The 26,341-nt window shown below is 43.6% G+C and overlaps 2 protein-coding genes across 5 annotated transcripts in view; one reads left to right on the forward strand and one right to left on the reverse strand.

Annotated features, from left to right (window-relative positions):
- The window catches only part of GNA13 (G protein subunit alpha 13), a 41,966-nt gene extending 24,170 nt beyond the window's left edge, over nucleotides 1-17,796 (reverse strand). The window contains exons 1-2 of the mRNA XM_074971153.1: nucleotides 17,405-17,796; nucleotides 12,572-12,798 (exon numbers count right to left, since the gene is read on the reverse strand). Of these exons, the coding sequence (XP_074827254.1) occupies nucleotides 12,572-12,798; nucleotides 17,405-17,687 (510 nt within the window). The 5' untranslated portion in view covers nucleotides 17,688-17,796. The remainder of the gene's footprint in view (nucleotides 1-12,571; nucleotides 12,799-17,404) is intronic.
- A 176-nt stretch (nucleotides 17,797-17,972) lies between these two features.
- The window catches only part of RGS9 (regulator of G protein signaling 9), a 75,423-nt gene continuing 67,054 nt past the window's right edge, over nucleotides 17,973-26,341 (forward strand). For all 4 annotated transcript variants that reach the window (XR_012641831.1, XM_074971150.1, XM_074971151.1 and 1 more), the window contains exons 1-3: nucleotides 17,973-18,073; nucleotides 23,635-23,738; nucleotides 25,002-25,042. The gene's annotated coding sequence lies outside the window, so the exon portion shown is untranslated. The remainder of the gene's footprint in view (nucleotides 18,074-23,634; nucleotides 23,739-25,001; nucleotides 25,043-26,341) is intronic.

A 26,341-nucleotide genomic window follows, 5' to 3' on the forward strand; every position in this document is an offset into this window, starting at 1 on the left:
ACCACCATCCCATGGAGAACAAATGCAGTTCTATTCTCTTTTACTCTACATAAAAGATACTAAAAATACACCGAATACTTTCTGGATATTACTCTTCAGCAGATGTTTCTGTAGTAGTTGCCATAAAGCAATCCAAATGGTTGCAAATAGGAGGAGAAGCAGGGACAGACAGGGATTCTAACCTAACGTGCACTCCAAAAAAAAAAAGCACTTCATTAATCCAAGGTGTCAAATTTGTTATTTTAAATCCTAAAACTGATTTTGCACTGGTCATTCAAAACAACTCACTAATTTGAATTTAGTAAACATCCCTGTAATTAGTCTCAGATTTGCTCCAATTAACACTTTCATTATTTCAGAGTTCACTGAATACTAACTGTCCTAATTAACCCCATATAACTCTGTTCAAAGAAATATGATCAAGTTAAGGTTTTAAGTACCAGAGCTACCATAGCCCCAGCTCAGTTTACAATAAAGCAAGATGTTCCAGTTTTGAATTATCCCCTCCCCAACAGGTAATCAATAAGGGTTTTACATTTTCTCTAAAATGCACAAAAAAGAAACCTGTCAGGCAGTGCACAGACAAGCTGGGTTTGTGTACGCTTTGGCAGGGAGAGGTGGGTAAGAGGGGAGGGGAAGGGAACAAAACTTGCAAACTCACTACTGCTTCACAGTGAGAACAAGCACAATTTTCCTATGAACCAGATGCAAAACTCCAGCTTGTTTTGCAAACAAACAGCTTTCAGTCACTAACAACTTGGATACAGGTTGAACCTCTCAAGCCCGGCACCCTTGGGACCTGACTGGTGCCGAACCAGAGAATTTGCCAAATCATGGGAGGTCAATGTAGAGTGCCAGTGGGTCTCCACAGGCACGAGAAACAAGGGTGTAGGGGGGGCTGCAGCACCCCTTGGCTTTGTACCCAGCATGGCTCCCTGCCCGGGTGGCTCCAAAGCTGGCCCCAGGTGCCAGCTATCAGCCCCTCGCCTGGGGTCCCAACTGCCAGCCCCAGGTCCTCCCCCTCCCTCCTGGAGCTTCAATGCTGAGAATCAGCTGTTCGGGGCACTCCAGAAGTGCTGTGAGGGAGGAGGGGGGAGGTTGGTCCTGGTGGATGCTCTGCACCCACTAATTTTTCTCCGTGAGTGCTCCAGCCCTAGAGCACCTATGGAGTTGACGCCTATGCCAGACCCCGGATGTTGCTGGACCAGGGAGTGCCAGATTAGAGGGGTTCAACCTGTACTTTCAAACCAGAGACCCAAACAGCAAGATGCATTATATCGCATTAGAATCACCCAACCAATCCAAGGCTTCAACAAAAGTTAAACAGCTCTGAACTGCGAAGAGATTTGTACATGCATATAGTTTGAGGACTAAATCCAAAGCGCAATGTCTGAGCCAGGAGCAAATTTTTAACTCTGACAAAAACTTAGTTATAGTGGTGTCCTACATCCTTATCTCAGTTTTGCCACAGCACTGCTTCAAACTGTGAGGATGACCTCCTTAAGACCATTCCAATCTCTTCCACAGAGGTTTAAGTCAGCCCAAGGAATACGGAGAAAAGAAAAAAAAAAAGGGGGGGGGGGGAGAATATGCTGGGTGTGAAGGACTTGCAAGTGCCAGGATACCATATGCTCTATACTAAGCACTCAACTGTTGCCAGATCCAGAACAGAAACTAACCCATGAAAGTAAAGAAATGGGATGTTCTGTCCAAATGATTACTGTTGCACTTCCTTAGTGCAGAAGTTTCTTCATCTCCCTCCACACAAAATCTCAGTGCCATTTATGGAAGTACTTGCTTGCAGCGGGTGGGAGGATGGGGCATGGCACACAGGTACTTTGAACTATGACTGCTATCTGGAATCCCATTCTACAATGATGAGACAAATTTCAGGCCAGGGCATCCATCTAACTACTACAGAAATCAACTGGGAATATGTACTGACCAGGGAGCATGTACTATCCAAGACCAAACTGCCACCTCCCAATTACTATTTATACTCTGGAAGCATCTATAAACTTCAGATGTTTTATGGGCAAAACAGACTGGAACCAGACTGTAAACATTTTTTCTTCCCTCAGTGCACTGACCCACTGGTTCCATGACTTCATGTATTTGCAACTCAAACTGCTTTTAATCTAACCCTGAAGCAGCAGTGAGTCTGCAAGTCTGTCACTCATCATTTAGAGAACTATGCTGCTTTCCAAAAGCAGCTAGTTTGCAGATCTTGGCAGACTCTCTCAAGTGTACCAAAAGCATGAGAAGCACTAATCTGACATATGGAAACATGTTAGCACTCTGCTGTGTTGCATCAGAATACGAGTTACAAAGGCTAGAACAGTAATAGTGTGTTAAATCACCTCCCCATATCAGGAACTGCCAATCTTAAACTAGAAATTGTTACATTTAGTGGTGTGTATGCTATGCAGAAGACAACTGCACTAGGAAAGGAGAGAAGAATATGGACCTACTCATGCACTTGGGGTAAGTATCCCTTATGAGGAATCTATTTTATAGCATGAATTCACTCCCCCCTTCAGTTTCTTACGAGAAAAAAAGCAGACCAAATACTTTTCAGCTCCTCCTAGTCGGTCACTGACTACATCTAGCAGAATCTATTTGAACTGAATAAGGGAAAGTTCTATTTTCTTTGTTCAAAGACAATCTTAAACCAAAGTAATTAAACAATGAACACTGTGTGAGACATAAGTGTATTGACTTGTCATGAACCTTTTGATTACATTTAAGGATGTGAAATCACTATGGCTTGCAAAATGCACTACATAAATAACTATAATTGTGTATTAACCATTTAAAAATTGACATAAGAGCTGTGACTACAAAATCCTTGAAATAAAAAGCTAAATATCAAAGTCAAAACGTTCAGAAAATCCTACGCATAGCCCCCACGTCACATAAGACAACCAACATTTCACATTAGATATGGGAAATCATAACAGAAATGAATATACCAGGGCAGTGGCTCTCAACCTTTCCAGACTAGTGTACCCTTTTCAGGGCTCTGATTTGTCTTGCATATCCTCAAGTTTCACCTCACTTAACTACTTGCTTACAAAGTCAGACACTGAAAATATAAAATTGGCACACGCACACTATTACTGAAAAATTGCTTACTTTCTCACTTTTTACCATACAATTATAGATCACCTGGATTTTGTACTACAGATATTGTACTTACATTTCTGTGTATAGTATATAAAGCAGTATAAACAAGTCATTGCCTGTATGAAATTTTAGTTTGTACTGACTTTGCTAGTGCTTTTTATGTAACCAGTTGTAAAACAAGGCAAATATCTAGAGGAGTTGATGTACCCCCTGGAAGACTTCTGCATACGCCTGGTTGAGAACCATTGTATTAGGACAAGAATTCACCTGTGCTTTTGGAAAGAGGTTCAAACAATCCTTATTAAAAATCTGAAACCCAGTGTAAGATAGTCAAAGAGAGCATAATTCTGTTCATGTTTTATCTGATGTGAAATTAAGTTTGCCAGAGGGCTTCTCGCTTTCTTTCCTGGAATTTCTGCATCCACTCCCCTTCAACAGTCAGTTGTAGAGGATTATATCTGTGCTCTGACAAGCAGTGTTTTCCTAATCAAATTTGAAACAGCTAAGATTCTAGTCACTTTCTTCAAACTATTGCTGTGGCACTACTAGGGAAGGGATACAATACAGAAGTTCAGGTGTGTTTATGCCAATACAATTAGACTATCACTTTGCTGTATATCATTTCTGATTCTGTAGCAGCCCATTAAGGAGATTTTTGAGTCTTTCCAGTTCCTTAGTGATGCCTTAGCTAAGCGATGTTTCCCGCTCTATTTTGCCCACTCCCTTATAATTTCCTCAAATAATTCCTTTTCCATTGAAATTTCTCATGCTTAGTCTCAGCCACAGATGAATTCAGAGGAAAAAATTTGAAGAAAGTATGGCACACTGGGTTAAGAGGCTGTGAAAGTGAGTGTTTTATTTGGATGGGTTCACTATTTATTAGAGTCCAAGACTGCTTGCTTTGAAATAACGAAATCTATCATGGGCTCAGGATTCTGAGAGGACAAAGGGGTCATGAGATATTTCAAGAGATTTTTAGAAAATACCTTGAATTCTTTAGCTTTCAAAATTCCTTGCCCTTTTTAGATGCATGTAACATTTGTCATCAATAGAGGCATCAGTTCCAATACCTCCAGGGATAAATACTTTTCTGCATAGCGTAGGCCTTTCCTCCAGTTGCCAAGCCCCCGACCCCTGGTCTTTCTGCATCCACAGGGGACAGTCAGCAACTGTAATTAAGGTTTGCTTTATCATTTATCAATGTGGTAAATTTAGTTTAGTAGGGAGAATAGATTCCTAACTTCAAATGTTCATTAATAATGATATTTTGGCTATCGTATATTTGACAAAGCTGCTTGCATTCAGTGCAGAAGTGTGTGTTCCATGATCCTTTTCTCCCATCCTTCCCTCTCATTACTCCATATTAATGACAAACAAATCTGGAGTAAACCGAGGCCTACTGTTAGAATAATGTAAGACTTTGTTGTAACTTGTCCCTGGATACTGAGTATTAAATTAACAGTACTGTTACAAGTAATACTAATCTGGTAAAAGTACAAGCTCTGGATCAGTGCTTTCTGTATTTCCAGAGTGCCTGGGGTCCAACGCTCAGCCATTTCACAATGTATCAGTAAACAGACCAGCAAATGCAAACTTAATTAGCAGAACAGTTTGCTTGGGTAAATTAAACTATTTAGTAACAAATGCAGCAGCTACTTTGCTGCCATAATCAACAGCAACACTTCAACTGTTCTACTGCTTTCCTTCTAGACAATGCAGTAAGGTCAGCCATGCTTATGTTTTCCTCACACTTGCTTTGTGGGTTGGGGAAGATGCTCAAAGTTAGAACTTCCTATTGCTATGTTAAGTTCGTAGAAGGGTTATTGACTGAACATGGAACATTTTAAATAAAACTAACAGAATCTGGTAGAGTCTGGGTGTACAACAAAGGTGTAAGACAGCGTAGTCGTTGTGAATTCAATGCTCATGAGAAGGTGCAAGCTTGTCAGCCTTGAGTACCTGAATCCTATTTATCCATGGAGTAGGTACAACATGGGTAATAGCAGCACAAGCTAACCCAACATGACCCTGCCAGTTTGCCTCAGTCCTCAAGGAAGTCATTATACAGATGCAAAGAAGGTTCACTCTCCACAGCCTTTCATTCCTTGGTCTCGGCTGAAAATGACAACCTTGTTCCCAAGTGAGGTATTGTTTGACATGAATGACTAGAACTCCGCAGAAACCAAATTTATTCCAGCGCAATAGTGAGCTTTGTTACCATTTTGGGTTAGATTTCAGCTGACAACTTAGAGATATATAGCTCTCTATCCAATTAGAAATCCCCAAACTATCTAGTCACCTGGCCACTGCAATGTGATCCAACAAGACAGGGTACCTGTACCAACATGTTCTACCTTCAAATTTAGTGGCCAACAAGAAAGTCAGCTCTGAATGAATTATTATGCCAACATCTCAAACACTGCACAGCAAGTAGAGTGTGGAAAAGGCTGCTCCAACAGGCTTTCACAAGTCGCAGAAATAATTACTGCAGAAATCAACAGAGACACCTTGAACTATGACCACTGCAAGTAATCTGGTAGCTCTGGAAAATACATCAGAATCCCTTTAACCAGCAGATATTAAAAAAACCCTTTCCTTTCAGATCAAGCTCTTTGACCATTGCACAGATATACACAGAATCAAGAGGGCAGTCAAATTTCATTTCTATAACCAGATTTAGCAAGGATGACTTGATAACAAGTTAACTTTTTGGTGCTTCTCACTTCTATGTGACAAAATGCTAAGAGAATCTAAAAAACCTGATCAAGTGACTTGCCCAGAAGCACACTACTTATCAATGGCACCTGGTCTCATATCGTTGGGCTGCTATGACATTTGAGTTTATTAATAAAGCAAAAAAAAAATTGGTTATATATCTTTTGGATTAAAGAGGTTGTAGGAAATGTGTCCATGACTGACTTGGTCTAAGGAGTGTCATTTTCAGGATGTTCCAATGGCTGGGGATTTTATCTCGGTGGAGCCTGTCTCCTCTCCGGAACCCCCATTTTACAGAAGGGGAACTGAGGCACAAAGAGGCTAAGTGACTTGTCTATGGTGATAGAGAAAGTTTGTGGCAGAGCAGGGAATTAAACCTGGGTCTCCCCACATCCCAGGCCAGTGCCCCAACCACTGGGCCATCCGTCTCGCCATGAAGTTTACCATGCCCTATAAAGTAGTCCGCATATGCTAATTAAATGTGTGCCCCAGGTCCCTAGCAAGCTGCCAGTGGTGTTTGACTGGAAAGAGCTTGTGTCCCCCAAGTGTAGAAGAGGCATGCCAACTGCAACATTCTGGATACCCAGTCCATACCTACAAAAATATAGTCCATATTTAATAAATCCCAAACTGCATGTGAACCATTTTATCAGCTGTCCTTTACAAAAGGAACAGATGTATCAGAAGGAAACTGAACTACTAGGTGTAAATACATACCACACTGAACAGACGTTGCATCACCAGCTAGGTACAGAACTGCAACCACAAGAGGCAGCGTGCAAGATGAACAAGGCCACCAGGAGCATACTACTGCTTGCTGAGAACACAGCATACCAACTTGCAGCATGAAATTTATTTTCTATGTTTTCTGGAAATGTGTTGCAGAACAAACTGCTCTACAATGCAAACAAAACCAACTCTCATTATGAATAAATGTGCTATACCACACCAGGGCTCTGCAATTACTTTAATTTTTGTAGCTAAGTAGAAACAAGTAACTGGGCCAGGAGGAAAGAATGTTGGATAAGGGAGGAATGCAGTGCCAGAATGGAGTTACTGCAGAATTTATATGGCTGTAAGGGAAACTAGCCCCATTCTGGAAAATGAGGAAAGCTGGCACTTAAATTAGCATCAAGTATCAGTAGAATGAAGATTATTCAGATCAATAAAAAAGTGTTATAAAAAAATCAGTATCTAGTTGTTTGCATAAGCCTAGTCTACACCTAAAACTTAGTTGACCTGGTTATGTCACTCAGGGCTGTGAAAAATTTCACGCTCTGTGTGATACAGTTATGTCAATTTAACACCCGCTGTAGACATCACTAGGTCGACAAAAGAATTATTGCATCAATCTAGCTACCACCTCAAGAAGGTGGATTTACTACAGCGATGGAAAAAACCTTGTTACTATAGTAAGGGGCTACACCATCGCAGTGTAATTGCAGCACTGCAGATATCATGGTGTAGACATACCCATAGAAATTAAGGGGCTGCAGAATTGCAAACATTTTTGGCCAGAGGCCCAAAATACTCTAATATGGAAATTCAGGCCTCTTCACATTGTTTAAAACTAGACTTCACCCAAATGTGAAGTCCTGTAATCAAAATCAAATTGAGATATTTTAAAGTCAACAGAATTTGTTTTTAAAAGAGGGAGAATAGGTAGCAAATTCTCAAGAACTTTAAAACCCTTCTGAAGATCTGAAGGACATTGTGAAAGACAATTTGGAAGTGGATTGTCTCCCCCACCTCCCAGAATTATAGTCAATGTAATCTTTACTGCCACCCCTACCCCACAAATGGGTAGCATACATGTCAACATGTAGTGTAGTGTATCCTGGACCCAGGATATTAGAGGGACAAGGAGAGTGAGGTCATTTTTTACTGGACCAACTTCCAAGCCAGTGACCTTGAGGAGAGACGTTATTTATCTCACGACCACTCTCTTCAGCAACCCAGTCCCATAAAAACTAATTACAGTAAGTTCTGATCACTCCTCTCAGCAGGCCATTTAGGGAAACACTCCTTCCAGAGAGAAGCCTATCAGGAATCAGGATTACTTGTAACATTTTATCTCATAATAAACTGAATCAGGCAGAGAACTCAGTGTGGATAATATCCCATAAGAATTTCCCCTCTCCTTTGTAACATGTAAAGCTACAGAGAAACTGTAGCAAAACTAGCAAGAAAGATTCTAACTGAACACGCCTTTTCCTGTTTTCTATAATCTGATCTCCTTTAGAGGCAATGCCACAAGTAAACAGGAATCTGGGGGGTAAAATGCACGTCCAGTTGTTTCCATCCTGTTTCAACACGGATACTAGCTGCAAATGGTGATTCCACAGACCAAGGTGGAATTACTGTATCCATGCATTTAAAACTGTTTAGCCCTCACACTGCCAATCCCTATAACTCACAAGTAGGGCAAAAATATCACCTCTCCAGATTATTAAGGGATATGTTGGTGACTAGTCACTCAAAGTATGCAAAATGGGGAAAGGATACCTCACTAAGTGCTGAAATACCAAAAGTCTAAATCCAGCTCAAAATTTCTTCACCGGATGCAAATCCTTTAGATCTGAGTTAACGTAATGACAGGACTGAAAAGTTGAGTTTTCAGCTTGGTCCTGCCTATCTCGCAAAAAAACTGGGAAAATCCTAGAAGGAAATCCTGCCTGGAGATATTCCTACCAGAGTACTTCCGCCACCATGCTAGGAGCTTGCTTTTCCCTTAACCTGCCCTGGGATCCTTCTACTAGCATGCACTCGCTCCTTCTCTCCCACCTGTGTTCTTGCACAGAAGCACCTTTGTTAGTAATAAAAGCAAGACAACACAAGATGTTTCCTCTTCAGCTGCCAGTAACTTTAAAGAGAGCCCCAAAGAAAAGAGCAAACAGTTTAAATTGAACAAGCAAATATTCCACCAACACAAGCATAAAAGCCAGGAAATCCCTAGTTAAAGTGTCAGCCACCACTTGCAATCTAGAACTATAATTTCACTTTCTCCACATTACCTCTTCCACATCTACCACCCACAAGAACACATGCTTCCTCCCTCCACCTCCACACAACATTGCAAATTTCACTCCCTCCAGGTGGGGTGGTTAAAGGAAGGTTTTGTAACTGACTGGAATGTTGACTTGGTATTGCATTGAAGGAGACCGTTCGTGTACATGGCAGATTTTAGCTGGTTATGTTTACCTGAGTCATGGAAGACAGAGGAAACAGTTTATAATAGAATGTATTGGCCCAGAAGTTTGTAATATTTATTAGGTGATAGAAATGCGGGATGTTGTGGGTTTTCCTCAACAGCCAATGATTGCGGTCAGTTACCATTGCATGGTTTGAGCAGAGGGAGGAGGTGGCATGAGTGCGGTGGATGTGGGAAGGGAATGTGATGAAGGCAAGGAATGGCTGAGAAGTTAACTAGGAATTTCCTGGCTTTATAAACTGTGTTAGTGGATTAATCATTTGAACAGCCTGAATTGTTTTTTAAATGAAGTTTTTTGCTTGAAGGATTATAGTCATTCTAAAAGTGCTAAGTATTACATAGCTCTTTCCATCTTCAAAGCACCGTACAAATGTTAACTGATAAGCACTTCTGTGAAGTAGGCAAGTAACAGCCCCATTTTGCAGCTTGAGAAACCCCAGTTAAGGGTTTGCTCAAGACCACACCAATTAGTGGCAGAGCAGGGATTAGAAGTCATCAATTCCACAGAGTAACCCGGCCTCTTATTAAGAAGCTGCAACTGAGTTTTAGCATCCCACCAGCACTGCTATAAGTAAGGTTAAGTTGATTCTTCAATGCCATGTTTCATCAATTTGTTATAAGGACAAACTCAATGTTCTCTCATAAGAGCTCTTCTACTGTTGTAAACTAGTTTGAGGTGTACCTCTGACGACATTCTCAACCTGCCTTTCTTCTCAGTACTCACTCTCCACATTCTGTCACTTAAATCAGTTGATATCTCCCCTCCACCCTTTTCTTTGGGCAATCTTCACTGCTTTCATTCACTGCTCTGCTCTCAGCCTGTTTCTTCTGCCTTCATGCACACAAATTTCATCCATTCACACAGTTCCAGCTTACCACGTCCACATGGATGACTCCATTCTTATTCACTAACCCTTTTCCTTCTGTCCAGTCTCATAATGACACCTGCAACATCTCCACCTGACTGTTGTTCCTATACAACCTGAAATTCAGGGCAATGAAAACTGAACCCCCATCTTCTCTTGAAAACTTTGTTCACGACCTTTAAACTTTCACTACAGTACCTCAAACTGTCATATTCCACTCCTTTCTCCTCCACTTTCACCAAATCCTGTCATTACTTCTACATCTCCAAAAATCCAACTTTTCCAGTGCCGTCATCTCATCCCCTCACAACAGCCTTTGCCCATGCCTTGTTCACCTCACAATTTGACAAGTGCCAATGTTTCTTGTATGCATTTCATCCCACACTCCCATCAAGTTCAAGTTTCTAGTCCTTACTTCCAAGGCCTTGTACAACTCATCTGTCTACCTCTCTACTCATGTCTTCACATTCTCCCTCTCACTGCCTTAAGTTACTCCTGAGACACCCTCCTACACAACCCTTCCATATCTTCCTCCCACACCATGCCACATGCTTGAACAACCTTCCTCTTCAATCAAACCCACTAAAAAGACCTCTACAAAACCTTTCAGCAATGACACAGCAAAAATCTGTAATTTACCAAGATGGCACATCATCCATTGGCACATGAGACAGCTGATCTTGATCCTGGGGCAAGAACCATGTCTCCTTATACAATTGCATACCATGATCATACACACTGCACTCAATATGGTAATATTTAGCTAGGTTCACGTTTACAACTTGGCATACACACATTGGAACAAGATTTTTTTAAATAACTTTGGCAATAAGCAATACAAGTATAAACAAAAGTTTGAAGTCTTAATTCAGTCAAGGCAGTTACTATAACTTACTTTTAAAAATACAGATTGTTAGGCCAGAAATGTAGCCTCTTTAACAGATGAACATTCATACAGATTCTGATTTGGGGACAGTTTAATCAGTCTTTCTGGTGAATTTTAGAAGAGTGCACCACTCTAGCTCCTACTCAAAACAAAACTGTGCATATGTCACAACCAGGGTGGATTTAATTTAAATCACTAGTCAGGAAGACTATTTAATCATGGATTTCTACATAAAAATGCATTCTTGTTGGTTGTTATAACCTTAATACATATTCTTCACAGATAGAGGAACCTCATTAAAATATTCCCAAACTGGGTCTCTTATGGACATGCTGCCATTATAGGATTTCCCTTCTAGTGAGAGAATGGTATGGTAGATCTCAAATCAGTGAAGGCTACACTCAGAAAGACCTCAAGACTTCTGGAATATGTTGCTCAAACAGTTTCACTTTTGTTTCTACTGCCTGTCCCTCCCCTTCTCAAATTTATCTCCAGACTTTTTCTCCTTGTCCAGATCTATTTCACCCCCAACAATCTTCTGTTCATTGAACTTTTTGAAACTTTGCACTTTTAGAGAGGTAAGGGATTGACTGTGTACACAAATTTGCAGAGGAACAATAGGGTTGAGGTCTATTATTTCTCACCTCTATATATTTATTTAAAACATTTTTGCTGTTAACAAGCATGTTATCTCTGGAGACAAATCCAGAGTTTGAGAACTGCAAAACTAAGCAGAGAATTACATGAGATACACAATGCAATCTCAACTACACAGTTATTACTTAGCAAGTGAAGACATGGAAGCCCATTGTTACCAAGCATGCAACACTAGACAAATTCACATGCATACTAAAAAGTATTTTACAAGAGATCAAGGTTACAAATAAAAATTGTGGATTTGTAAGTTTTATCAGAACTTCCACTATTTAGGAAAATCACCTTAATGTCATTCTATGCTAGAATTTGATTTTCAATCAGGACCAGGCTTTTCCTCATTTAAAGACATGACAATTTTGTCTCTCTTTTCCATATCACTTACATTAAAAAAAAGTAACTTCCAATGGGTTATCACCCTGTGTCTTTTGCCATCCCACACAAACACCTACCCATCCTAGAATCAATCTATTCAACTAGAAGTCCATATCTCCAACTGAACTTCAACAAAACAAAATAGCTAATCACATGAAAACAACACACTCATGAAATTAATCAGGAAACGTACAGAGGGAATTCTTGCACGATTTTTCTGACTGGAATAGAGAAGAGAGTTTTAAAAACCCTTATTCTAATAAAATCAAGTGTATAACACCACTTTTTTTTTAAAGGAAGAATAATCACAAAATACTAGGTATTAATTCTCTCCTCCACATAATTTCTAAAAAGTTTCAATACACCAAAGAGGAAGAATGGTCTTGCAATTTAGGCACTGGAATGAGACAAACCATTCAGATTCAATTTCTAGGTCTGCTACAGACTCAGAGCATGACCAACAGGCAAGTCAACCTTACTGAGCTTCACCTCTCTGATCCGCAAAGTAGGGACTAATACTTCCTTATGTTTTGTTTCAGCTCGATCTATCTTTCTTGGTTAAAAGTAAAAGATAACTAGTCTGCAGTTCCATGGGCTAGTATTTTAGGTAGGCCTCATAATATACCTCAACGATAACAGTCTGAAGGAGGCAGATTTAAATTAGTGTTTACTGAAAAGTGATACAGAACAATGCATCATACAGATTTCATTGACAATATTAAGAAAGCCACAGCTTACCAGTTGGAATTCTCTGCGTCTGTCATAGGCATGCTGGATTCCATTATCTGCCCACAGTGATTTTATTGCTGGAAGGTACTGTAAAAAAACCTGAGTCTCCACCATCCCTTGTGCCACCATTGTTGACCGAGTATCAAAAGCCATCATCTTATCCCCATTATTCTGGTTGGCAGGATCTCCCCAGGGAATATGAAGTTTCTCTCGAGCGTCTACGAGGACTCTCACACCTTGAAAAAAAATGGAAAAGTGCCATGATTAGATACTTCCAAGAGCTGCCATGTCTAGTTATTACACTAGGCCCTGAACTTGCAAAGACTTAAAAAAACATGTAACCGTGTGCATTATGTGTAAGTATTTGCAGGGCTGGGATCCTAGCTATTAATGCTCTGTATCTCAGGGTAATATGAAAGCTGTCAATATCTGCAATCAGAACACTAAGATCTTTATGAAGAACAGAACCAGGAATATTGTAAGGTCCATATTACAAGGATTTTTTATCTTGTATTATGATTAGTCTGGATCGTAAAGAATATTCTAAAGGACAGAGTAAGCAATCTAAGTTGGTAAATGAAAAATGTCACAAGGCCTATTTGTATGCAGTGTTGTAGCCATGTTGGTCCCAGGATATTAAGAGACAACTTGGGTGAGATAACATCTTTTACTGGACCAACTTCCGTCAGACAGACGGACAAGGGACACTGAATTAGTTTTCCAGACCTGAAGAAGAGCTCTGTATAAGTTTGAAAGCTTGTGTCTCTCACCAACAGAAGTTGGTCCAATAAAAGATATTACTTCACCCGCTTTGTCACTTTACAAGGCCTATTTGTCACTTGTCAAAACTCTAAAGCCAGTTTATGGCAGTTGACTTTACCTGGCAAGAGCCCAAGATTTCAGGCCTATAAATTAGTTATGCTGAGCACCATTTCAGAATACAGTGAAGTCTCTAGTATCCTGCTTTAAAGCACCTCCTTGTTTCCATATATTGTAATACACTTGGTAGATAAGAACGGCCATACCAGATCAGACCAATGGCCCATATAGGCCAATATCTTGTCTTGTAACAGTGGCAAATGCCAGGCGCTTCGGAGGGAATAGAACAGAACAATCAGAAGAAACAGAACAATAATCTACCCTCTGTCGTCCAGCCCGAGATTCTGGAGGTCAGAGGGTTAGGGACATCCAGAGCATGGGGTTGCATCGCTCATCATCTTAGCTAACAGCCATTGATGGTCCAATCCTCCATAAATGTATCTAATTTTTTTTTGTACCCAGTTATACTTTTGGCCTTCACAACATTCACTGGAAAAGAATTCTACAGGTTGACTGTGGGCTGCGTGAAGAAGTACTTCCTTATCTTTGTTTTAAACCTGCTGACCATTAATTTCACTGGACGACCCTCGGTTCTTGTGTTATGTGAAGAGGTAAAACATATCCTTATTCATTTTCTCCACACCATTCATGATTTTATAGACCTCTATCACATCCCTCCTCAGTTCGCTCTTTTCCAAACTGAACAGTCCCAATTTTTTTAAATTTCTCCTAATATGGAAGCTGTGCCATCGCCCTAATAATTTCTGTTGCCCTTCTGTGTACTTTTTCCAGTTCCAATAAATTTTTTGAGATGGGGCAACCAGAACTGCATGCGGTATTCAAGGTGTCAGGGTACCATGGATTTATACAGTGGCATTCTGATATTGTGTGTCTTATCTCTTTCAGAATGGTCCCTAACATTGTTAGCTTTTTCAATTGCTGCTCAGATGCTTTCAGAGACCTAACCATGAGGACTCCAAGATCTCTTCCTTGAGTGATAACAGCTAAGATGGATCCCATCATTTTCTACATATAATTGGGATTATGTTTTCCAATATGCATTACTTTGTACTCAACACTAAATTTCATCTGCCACTTTCTTGCCCAGTTACACAGTTTAATGAGATCGTTTTGTAACTCTCCGCAGTCAGCTCTGGACATAACTATCTTGAGTAAATTTGTATCATCTGCAAATTTTGCCACCTCACTGCTCACTCCCTTTTCCAGATAATTTATGAATATGTTGAACAGCATTGAACAGTACAGATCCTTGAGGGTCCCTGCTATTTACCTATGTCCTTGTGAAAACTGACCATTTATACCTACCCTTTGTTTCCTATCTTTTAACCAGTTATTGATCCTGAGAGGACCTTCCCTCATCTCATGACAGCTTACTTTGCTCGAGAGCCTTTGGTATGGAACATTGTCAAAGGCTTCCTGAAAAGTCCAAGGACATTATATCAACCTGATCACCCTTGTCCATATGCTTTTTGACTCCCTTCAAGAATTCTAATAGATTGGCAAAGCATGGTTTCCCTTTACAAGAGCTGTGATGAACACAGTATGTTGAGGAAGAGTCATCTATAGATCTGATAATTCTGTTCTTTACTATAGTTTCAGCCAATATGCCTGGTACTGAAGTTAGGTTTACAGGCCTTTAATTACCAGGATCGCCTCTGGAGCCTTTTTTAAAAATTGGTATTACATTACCTATCCTCCAGTCATCTGAGGCTGATGTAAATAATATATACCACAATTAGTAGTGTATAATTTCACATTTGAGTTCCTTCAGAACTCTTGGGTGAATACCATTTGGTCCTGGTGACTTATTACAGTTTAATGTATCAATTTGTTCCAAAACCTCCCTTAGCTATGCCTAAAGACAGCAGCAACACTGAAATTATAGATTTCAGGGATAACATTGGTCAACACGTTTACAAATGTGACATTAAGCACAGAAATCTACATTTTATGAAATGTTGATTAAAGATACTCTGCTTTGATTAAATCTACACAATAACTAATCATGGTTAGTGCCATTATGCACACACTACTTCCCTACTCTTACCTTTTACTAGTTTAATATTTGACCTTTTAAAATCCATCTAGGCAGTATCAGAAAAAAACAACATGATTGAGAGATTAATGCTACCACTAGATTTACTGATAGGAGAAAATCTGAAAAGAGGAAATCAGCGTGGTGACGCAAGTACAGGACAGGCACATGGGATCAAAAATATCTTGATGTGAGAACCGCTTTTATAAGAAAAATGTCTGTATATCACCCTCATGATAAAATTAAAATGTTCATTCTCTTCAGGTGACACTTAACTATACCTTCCAGACTGGCAAACGGAAAGAAAATGAAAGTATGAGACGATTAACCTGCAATCCTTATTTGCATACTGTTTTACAGCAGTAGAACCACCTTAATTTACAAACAGAACTCTGCCTTGAGCATCTGCCCAATACATATTTGCTCAGGGTAAGGGAAAGAATTATTTAGTTTTTGGAGCTCCTGAACACATATTAGGCACATGATGGAACAAAGACAAGGGGTACAATTTTCAACTGAGTAATTAATTTAGGAGTCTAGGTCCCTTTTTCAAAAGTGACTTTTAGGCTTATAGTCTAGTTCTACTGAAAGTCAATGGAACTTAATTCCTAAATCACAGGCACACTTTGAAAATCACTTATATATTTTGAAAATCTTATCCCTGTTGTCTGCCTTGAAAACTTTACAGTCTAATCGGAAAATCAGAAGTGAAGATAACAATGTAGAGGGGTTGGGGTAAGGAAAAATAAAAGGATGACAGCAGTCATCAGATACACTCATTTAAGCCACATGCACATCACAGTTATGGCACTCTGGCTCTGAAGGGGGCACAGAACAGGATGAATATGTGCGCTTCTCTTAACAACTAGGTCAGTCTAAGTTTCCACATTTACTGCAATGCTGCCTCTACTAAATCAATTTGATATGCAAATCCCTCTCCACAAACACAGGACACTTCTCTTCCATATACATACACTTTCAAGTGCACTGTTTCCTCCCTTCCATTTCGCACATTGGACACCTTACTATGAAGTGTTGAAGCTGAAATCTGACAGAATGAAGTTTTTTGTATATGTTTTGCGTGAATAAAGCTAGGAAAATGCTCCACAATAAATTGAAGACCCTCAATACTGAACCTCACAGAAAAGAACACTTCACACCACTGGTTACAGACCAGGCTACCTCTACTTCCTGTAGGGTGGCCCGCCAGCCAAGAAACTCTCTCCTCAGTGGTTATTGCCTAAACTAGCGCTGGGTTGTATAAAAGTGTGAAGCGACTGAAATAACCACGCGGATCAGGCAGCAAATGATTAATTAGATAGTAAGAAACAGGGCTGCTTCTTGGACAAGTCTGAGGAAGGTAATAGTCTAATAAAGGCTCTTCATGACCCCCAGAGAAGGTGGAGTTTCTGTGCCCCCCACTCCAATGCTCTCTCATTCCCCCAGAACTATGCCCCCAACAGTCCATGCTCTCTTGTCCCCCCAACACCCCGTGCTTTCTAGGCCCCCTCCCTGGGGCCATGCCTCCCCACACTTTTCTCTTACCCCCACCGCCCTCCCCCAGAGGGCCACAGCGGACCAGGCTTTCTCTCCCCCCTTCCCCGCCACCCCATGCCCCCGGCACAGCCCCGCGCCGCGCTCACCCGCGCACTCACCCCCACACCTGGGGACCAATCACTTCACCCCCCCCCCACCTTTCCCGGCTCGTCCCTCCCCCCCAGCCCTCCGTCCTCGCTCTCTCGCCTACACCTCCCGCCCCTGGGGGCCATACACCCCCTCCCCCAAGACCATGCCCCAGCGCGCGCTCGCGCTCTCTCTCTCGGCCGCCCCTCAGACCGCCCCCCTCCCGCCCCCGGGCACGATTGTCGACACCAGGCCAGCGTCCCCGGGAGGCCACTCGCCGGTCCCCGGCCCCGCCCCGCCCCCTCTCCCGGCCCCGCGGCCGCGGAGCCCGGGCCCGCGCCCACCTTTGATCACGTTGCTGTAGATGGTGGCGCGGAACTCCTCGCGGGCCGCCCGGTCCCAGTCCTGCCCGTGGATGATCCGCATCTGCTTCAGGAAGGTGGACTTGCCGCTCTCGCCCGCGCCCAGCAGCAGGATCTTGACGAGGCGCTTCACGTAGGTCTTCTCGCGGTTCAGGCACTTGTCGATCTCCTTGGACTTGCGCTGCTGCTCGGCCTCGGTGCTGGTCAGCAGGCAGCCGGGGAAGCAGCCCGACAGCGCGGAGCGCGACGGCAGGAAGTCCGCCATCTTAGCAAACACTGCCAGGGAGCGGCCGCCCCGCGCCGCAGCTGCAGCCCAAGCGGCCCCCTCGGCGCGGACGGCTGCACATGCGCCTCACAGGCCGCCGCCCACCACGAGACACGTGACCGCGAGGGGCGGGAGGGCCGCCGCTCGCACCCGTCACGTGACGGTGCTGCCCTATCCGCCGACGGCCCGTCGTCACGTGCGTATCCTTCCCTCCCCCCCTCCCCGCGACTCAGCCCCATCACGTGACAGCCGGCGATTGGATCTCGGCTGTGTGCGCACCTGGGCGGGGTTGAGGGACCTACTGCGCGGGGCGTGGGGCTTCCGGAGCTTCCGGGCCGGCTCCGCCATTTGCAGGAGCTGTTGGGGCGGACGTCGCGAAATCCAGGGTATTTGGGGGGGGCGACTCAGCCTTAAACAGGGGCCGGCCGCGTGCCTCTGTGTGCGCATGCGCTCTCCGCTGGCGTGTGCGCCGTGACTGCCCGTGCCCACGTGCCGCAGCACGCGCAGCGTACGGGCAGCGTGGGCCCCCTACACGGGCAGGCCGCGGCGGGGCTGCTACGTGTGCGTGCTCCTGTGTGGCACCCACGCTGACCTCACCAGGTGCGCGTGCATGTGTGCAAACACACCCGTTCGCTTACGCACATGTAGATTTGCACACACGTGCTCTTACACATTTGTGCACACACGGGCATTCGTGCATGTATACAGGTGTGCACAGGACTGATGGGGGGCGGGGACGAAGAGGGGACAATTGTACCAGCAGCGGAGCTCGTGGGGACTTCCGGAGTGTCTGTAACTGGGAGGGGATGGGGCTCCTGTGACATGGAGCCCCACGTTTCTCTCCAAAGGCCTGCCTGCATATTCACCCTTCTCTTGTTTCACTGGATTCTGCTGCCCTTTCAGGTTAACTTTGCTGCTGTAGTAACAGCGTCATTTGGGACTTGGAAAGATTCAGAAATGGACTTTTTGTGGGGGTGGGAAAGTTTCTAACGTTTTGAACCAAATAGAGACAAGTCATTGGGAAAATGGTATCATGTGGCTCCATTTTTTTTTCCTGTTTACTTTTGTTTTGGTGTCTCTATGATTCCATATTAAACATCTTCAATTTACAAGTAAGATTTTTTTTTCTAACATCCAGTACTGCAAACTCAGCTTGGCATCAGAATGTCAAAATGGGTTCTGTCCACACGTTTCAGTAATAATATTTTGCAAATACATCTTATCTGGCAATTCTGTTGCAATTACATTAGCCAGACCAAAATGCATACCAGTCCCCCTTTAGTGCTTCAGATCTAACACATCTTATAGGACTAAACATGAATCAACTCAGTAAAGTAAGCAGATTAGGATAGAGACAGGAGATCTGTGGAGTAAGAAGATGCTGTTTTTACAGTCACTTTTCTGATAATAACTGCTACATTAAAATAAGTGGCAGATTTTCTTTTGCAGCTGTGATCCAGTTGATACAGCAGAAGAAATGCTACCAGGGAGCAAGTTACTTTGCCCAGCTTTCCTTTCCCCCAGGTCTGGTCTTGCTAAAGGTCACAGCATCTTGGGTGGGACTATCCACCAGCTCAGGATAATCATAGCAAAACATGCTCTGACCTTACACATGAAGGGGACGGTGTAGGAGCCACTACATCAACTCTATTCCTGCTGGGGAGATACAATTAGTTTTCACTCCCCCAGGCCAGAGCAAAGGGAACATAATGGTCCAGGGAATCTTGCTCAGTGTGTTTGCTTAGGCATAGTGGAGCAGGTGGTGTCACTCATAAATAGGGAATTAATTAGGGAATGGGGATAATTAGAAGCAGAAATGTGTAGGGGTGCTGGAACAATTTATATAGTAAGGGTGCTGAGAGCCATTGAACCAAACTGTAAACCCTGTATATGAGGGAAACCACTTCAAGCCAGGGGTTGCGCCAGAATCCCTGGTTCCAGCACCTATGGAAGTGTGTACATCAAACTTATGATGGAACAGTTCAGGGGTTTATTTGTATCTGTAAATGCAAATCTCTCTTGAGCATTTAAACACAATATGCCGGGCAGCTCTTAGTCTGTGATGGTTTGAAGGAGCATGATTTCAAAACACTGGGGGCCAAACTCAGCTTTGTCCACAATATTCCAGGATATTGTCCGTCTGTGATAGTCACTTTAATAAAAGAAGAGAGGTAAGTAACATTATGGTTAAAAGGCTTTGGAGGTTTTCCTGGCAGTTGAGGAGTGACAGCTGGAAATGTAGAGTGCCTGACAGTTGAGACTGGGAATGTGAGTAGGGTCTGGGGAGCTGAGAGTGACTGCTGGAAATGGACACTTGGATGGTGACAGTCAGAACTGGACAGCTGAGAGAGGGCAGCTGGAGAGAGATGGAGCCTGAAAGAAGTGTCGTTTCAGCAGTTTGACCCCCTGGAGCAGGACAGGGAGTTGGGGAACAGGCAGCGAGGAACAGCCAATAGGCTGCAGGACTAACTGTGTGAGATGAACACAGGGTCAGGGATGGGAAAGTGAAGTGGTGCAAAGCGAGAGAGGAAGGAAAATGATGAGACCAACAGAACCATGGAGAACTAGACAGAGAGTGAAACAGTCTGTGAGATCCTCCTGGAAGGGCAGTGCAGAGGCCTGGTTCTTCTCTGTGATGGAGTTGGGGAGCAGGGTTGAATTGCTAGTTTTATTGTTAAAAGAACTATTTCTATTTCCCCTCCGAGTAAATTGTCTTCTGTGAGATGGTAATCCATTCTGGCGAGGGAAAAATCAGATTGGGAGGATGATATTGCTGTTACAAGTGCAGGGGATACATGGTGGCCGTTGTGACTTTCAGAACTAGGGACTCTGGCTCAACCATCTTCATTTAAAAATGAATGCAAGATTTTTAAGTGCAGGTGAATAGCTTGCTTGACAGGCAGGAAGGGCTGAATTCTCCAAAGATTTCAATGGAAGTTAGAAGCCTAACTTCTTTTGAGCATAGTGCCTTATACTCATTTCCCTTTCTCTGGAATGGGTTTTTTGTTATCTTGTTCTGCTGGGCAACCATGATTTTCCTCACCTGCTTCTACGCCTTCCTTGTCTCTGTGCTGTTTACCAGCAGGCTCAAAAGGAGCACTCAGAAAACTAGGCACCCAAAATTCATGGCTCTTCCAACAATGTTTACTGACATTTACTGATAAAATCTAATCCTTAGTATTTACGGAATCTAACACTGATAAACTCACTGCAAGACTTCTGGGCAGACCATACCCAGTATTCTGGAATGTGAACTTTGATACTTTTAAGTATTGATTTAAAGGAAATAGTTTTTCCAATAAACTGCCAAAGTTCCCCTACATGAAATCTCAGTCACAATTTCCACAACCATTTCTCCCCCCGCCCCCTTTTTTTTCTTTTTCGAACCTAAAATATTATCAAGAGAACAAAAGGCAGAAAAGTATTGAAAGAGGAAAAAGTGCTGGATGCCCAAGTTAGGGATGAGGGGATGGGGAAAGGATAGAGAAAAGGAATGGTTGATATAATCAGTGAGTGGGTTTCTGTAAAATGACCTGTATATGTCCATGTCTGAGTGATGTGAGGTGTGTATGGATGTGCACTTGCATGTATCTGAGTTAGACGACCCATGCATCTCTGTTTGTTTTAACAGATGTGATGTGAGTTTTCTTTGTGTGTGTGCCTTTAAGGAATATGACTGATCCAAAAATGACAAGTAACTGTAAAAATGGCACCATGTAGCTCAGTTTTTGTTTTGTTTGTGTGTGATTGACCAGTGTGTGCATGCATTTTAACAATATTATTTTTGTGTATATGTTTGAGCAATACGACCCAAAATATGCCACTAGTGAAACTGTAAGAAAAAGAAAAGAAGGAGTTGTGGCACCTTAGAGACTAACAAATTTATTTGAGCATAAGCTTTCATGAGCTACAGCTCACTTCATCGGATGCATGTAGTGGAAAATACAGGGAACATGAAACAATGGGTATTACCATACGCACTGTAAGGAGAGTGATCAGGTAAGGTGAGCTATTACCAGCAGGAGAGCGGGGTGGGGTGGGGAACGGAACCTTTTGTAGTGATAATCAAGGTGGACCATCCGATGAATGCATCCGATGAAGTGAGCTGTAGCTCACGAAAGCTTATGCTTAAATAAATTTGTTAGTCTCTAAGGTGCCACAAGTCCTCCTTTTCTTTTTGCGGATATAGACTAACATGACTGCTACTCTGAAACCTGTAAGAAAAAGATGATTGACCTTTTTGCCCGTTAACCTTTTGGGCCAGATCTTTGGCTGGTGTAAAGCTGTTATACCTCCCTCCAAGTCAATTGAGTAGTAGCACCACTTGAGGAACTGGCCATATGTTGGTAGGTTAGCTTAAATTCCCATTGTGATGCACAGATGATCAACAAAAATGACCATGACCAAAGCTGAGTCAGATCAAATATGTGATTGGAAACTCTGCACTCCCTTGAGTCTATACTAACCACTCCACCTAGCAGTTGTAGGGTTTCCATCCGTAAATGGGGACCATTCCAGTAATGTGAGCTAATAACCAAGTCTTAAAGATGTTAAAGCCCTTTCTCCATTTTTGATAAAATGCTAATAAAGAACAAAATGTTCCATTTCCTCTTTGTTTCCCTCCTATCCCCATCCTTGTGTAAACATCGCAGCGGAAGCCTGAACCTCCTTGGATTCCTCATTCTAGTGTCATGTTCCAAAAACTCCTAGCTGTTGTTGCACTTCAGAGGAGCGTGCATGATAAATACATTCTAAGGTTTTACTTTTTGTTCAGAGGACTTTAACTGGACCATTGTTTTTAATACCAGGGATGAAAACTCCCTAGCTACTCAAGTCTCTTCCTACACCATTTGGCATAACAACTCCCCCACCAGCTTGTTTGCTTCTCTGTCTCCTTGAAACGAAGCCTTAGATCTTGTCTATGGGAAAGTTTTACCAATTGTACCATTATACGAATAGAGATATTACACACACACTCTCTCTCTCAAACTGGAATGAAAGTGTTTACAAGGGGGGTTGTATGACCATATCAGTTTAAATTCACACCTTAGACCATCCCTGCTAGTCTGTTCTTAAAAATCTCCAGTGATGGGGATTCCACAAGCTCCCTACGTAGCCTGTTCCAGAGCTGAACTATCCGTAGAGTTAGACAGTTTTTCCTAATATCCTGCGTAAATCTCCCTTGCTGCAAACTAAACTGATTATTTCTTGTCCTGCTCTTAGTGGACTCACCAGGGCAGGGAGAAAAGGGGGGAGGTTCCAATTCTTCTGTGCCAATTAACATGTAATTGTTTATCTACAGTCGAAAAGCTTCAACAGGATACTGAAAGAGACATGGCCCAGAATACCCCATAGCTTAGTTGTTAGGACACTCACGTGGGAAGAGAGAGACCCAAGTTTCAAATCTCTTCTCCGCGTGAAGCAGAGGGGGAATTAAACCCCAGTCTTCCAAATTCTGGGTAAGTTCTCTAGTCACGGGGCTAAACATTAGAAGAGGGGAACTAGCAGCTTAGGTGCCCAACCCCAGAAGAGGGTTCACAGCTCAGAATCCCAAACAGAGACCGATGCCTCCCTCTGGAACAGAAGTAGGCACCTACGTCACTGAAGGCAACACCGCTCTCCTTGGCATTTCCTTCTGGCTAGCCTTGGCAGCTCCCCACTCAGCAAGCACACTGGCGTTTGTGAAGCACATTCTTAGGCTCCTAGTTCTCTTCATGCAGGATATAGGGAGCCTGGGTGCCTAGCTTGGGGCTGTGGATTCCACACCTAAAAGTTGTGTGCTGTAGCAGCTATGTTCCTTTGTGGCTCTAGCTCTATCTATTTACGTATGTACGGGCATAGAACACGCCTGAAGTATCTCCCTTCCTGTAGAGGAAACCAGATCATTTCCATTAATTATAGTCCTTGAAATAACTAGACAACTTCACTACTCTTCCATTTCATCTAGGGCATGTCTACACTAGAGCGGCTGGAGTGGCACAGGCATGCAGCAGTAGAGCTGTAATGTAGACGCTTCCTACATCCACGGAAGGAGTTTTTGCATCCATGCAGGTAATCCACCTCTCCGAAAGGCTGTAGCTTGGTTGGCAGAAGAATTCTTCCATTGCCCTAGCTGCGTCTACACCGGGGGTTAGGTCGACCTAATTATATCACACAGGGTGTGAAATTTCACAGTGTGGCTAGGTTGATATAAGTTTTAGGTGTAGACCAGGCATGAGTCTACTCAAAGTCCTTTCCTTCTGCTGATTGCCCTCAGGAGATTTCTGTGCTGCTAGGTTTTCTGTCATTACCTTTGTCAACTCCTGAGGATCACCAGTTGGATGAACTCCTTTCGGAAAAACAACAAGACAATTCAATTGTGAGAGGATGAAAATGGGTGAAAAAAATCCCTCCTGAACCCCGTGACAATCAGCTAATGCCGTGTAGCCAGAGATCTATTACCCCTGGCATTCGCAGGCAGAACTACAGATGTCATTAATAATCATTAAATCATGCAGCAGCAGGAAGCAGAGAATTCCAGAAGAACACCTCCTGTAAAGCAAGGGTGTTGACTGTCATGTGGTTGGGAGACACGCAAAAGGGAGGCAATTCATGTGGTAATCTTCATGAGTAGAGACAGGATATGGAGGAAAGCCTGCTCGTTCAGATGCTTCCGAAGAGCTGCAATGCAACTGAGGAGGTCATTAGTGCCTTTAGGCTATTAATGGAGAGACAACATTGCAATGAGTTCAGAGCCAATGTACTTTACTGAAGCGTAGGAGCCGTGATGTCCTGCAAATCACAAAAATGTGTAATGTTGAAAGAGCCATGAAAATATATCACCGAGATGTGTTTGACTGTAGTGTAGTGTATATGCGCATCTGTTTGGTGTGCATATGATGTGTGTATAGTGTATGCATGCGCTTGGTCTCTTTGTAGGTGCATCCACATGTATGGCGTGTGGGCACTTGCATGTATGATATGTATGTGGGGGTGTACTATGTATGTGAGTGCATGCAAAGGTGTGTGTGCATAGTGTATTCATTCATGTGCGTGATATGTACATGCTTTTGCAGTGTGTATGTGGGTGTATGCACACATGGCGTGGTGTGAGTGATTGTGTCTATGGTGAGTGTATACATGTGCATGTGCTTGGTGTATGTGTGATATGTATGGATGAGTGCACATGTGAGTGGTGAGTGTGTGTGTGTGGCTTGTATTGGGGTGTGTGGCCTCATGGAGGGCAGGCGTTTCTGTGAAATGTATTAGATATGAAACCTGGTACAATTATTGTTTTTGTGTAGCGCCAAGGTCTCACCTCTGTCTCACCTGCAGATGCTGTCCCTCCTGATCTGAAGGTGCATCACTCGGGAGAGGTGAGGAAGTCTGCATGACTATTGCTCCATTGTACCTGCCTGGATAAATGAAGGATTTTAGTCTGCAGTGCTGTCAGTCAGACACCATTCACCCATTCATCAGTCCCTGAGGAGGCAGCTCAATCATGAGGAGACTCTGTGATTGTAGGGCCTTTTTTGGAGTGCTTATGCATGCATGCATTGGGCAGAATTCCCTTGGTGGCATCCGCTGACTCCCTTGCCATGATCTCGGAATGGGCTTTGCCTGGGGTCCCCATGTTTTGTCCCTATGACTCCACTGCTCTGCACTTTTTCTTTTGTCTTAAGTACTCAGCTGGCCACCGTCTTCTTTGGGTCCCTTTCCTTCCCTTCCCTCCCCTCTCCTGAGGCACAACCACTACTGAGGTCAGCTAAGACACAGCCCTAAGAACCTGATCCTGCAAGGATCACTTTCTATCAACCCCTTTTAACTTCCGTGGCATTGAAAACATGCAGCATCTTAACAGGATCAGACCCTCTGGAAACGTGTTGATTTCATTAGCATTATCCCTTCATGATTTTAAGCTCCAGTCTTCTAAACATGAGTAACTTTACTCACAGCATTAGATCTCTTGACCTCAATGAGACTACTCACATGAGTAAAGTTACTCACATGCTTAAGTGTTTGCGAGGCTGCAGCCCTTAGAACAGGGGCGGGCAAACTTTTTGGCCTAAGGGCCGCATCGGGTTTTGGAAATTGTATGGAGGGCCAGTTAGGGGAGGCTGTGCCTCCCCAAATAGCCCGGCATGGGCCGGTCCCCGCCCCCCATCCGACCCCCCCCTGCTTCTCGCCCCCTGATCCCCCCCCCCGGGACTCCTGCCCCATCCAACCCCCCCTGTTCCTTGATGGCCCCCCCGGGACTCCTGCCCCATCCATCTTCCTGCTCCCTGTCCCCGACCACCCACGGAACCCCCGCCCCTGACTGCCCCCCACCGCCCCATCCAACCCCTCCTCTCATTCCTGACTGCCCCCCCAGGACCGCTGCCCCGTCAAACCACCCCTTCTCCCTGTCCCGTGACTGCTCCTGAAACCCCTGCCCCTGACTGCCCCCCGCCGCTCCATTCAACTCCCCCTCTCCTTCCTGACTGCCCCCCCGGGACTCCTGCCCCCATTCAACCCCCCTGTTCCCCACTTTCTGACTGCCCTGACCCCTATCCCCACCCCTGCCCCCTGACCACCTCCCCGAACTCTCCTGCCCTCTATCCAACCCTCCCTGCTCCCTTACCGCGCTGCCTGGAGCACCGGTGGCTGGCAGCGCTACAGCGGCACCACCCAAAGCA

This window comes from Natator depressus, chromosome 14 (assembly GCF_965152275.1).
Source record: "Natator depressus isolate rNatDep1 chromosome 14, rNatDep2.hap1, whole genome shotgun sequence".
NCBI lineage: Eukaryota > Metazoa > Chordata > Testudines > Cheloniidae > Natator > Natator depressus.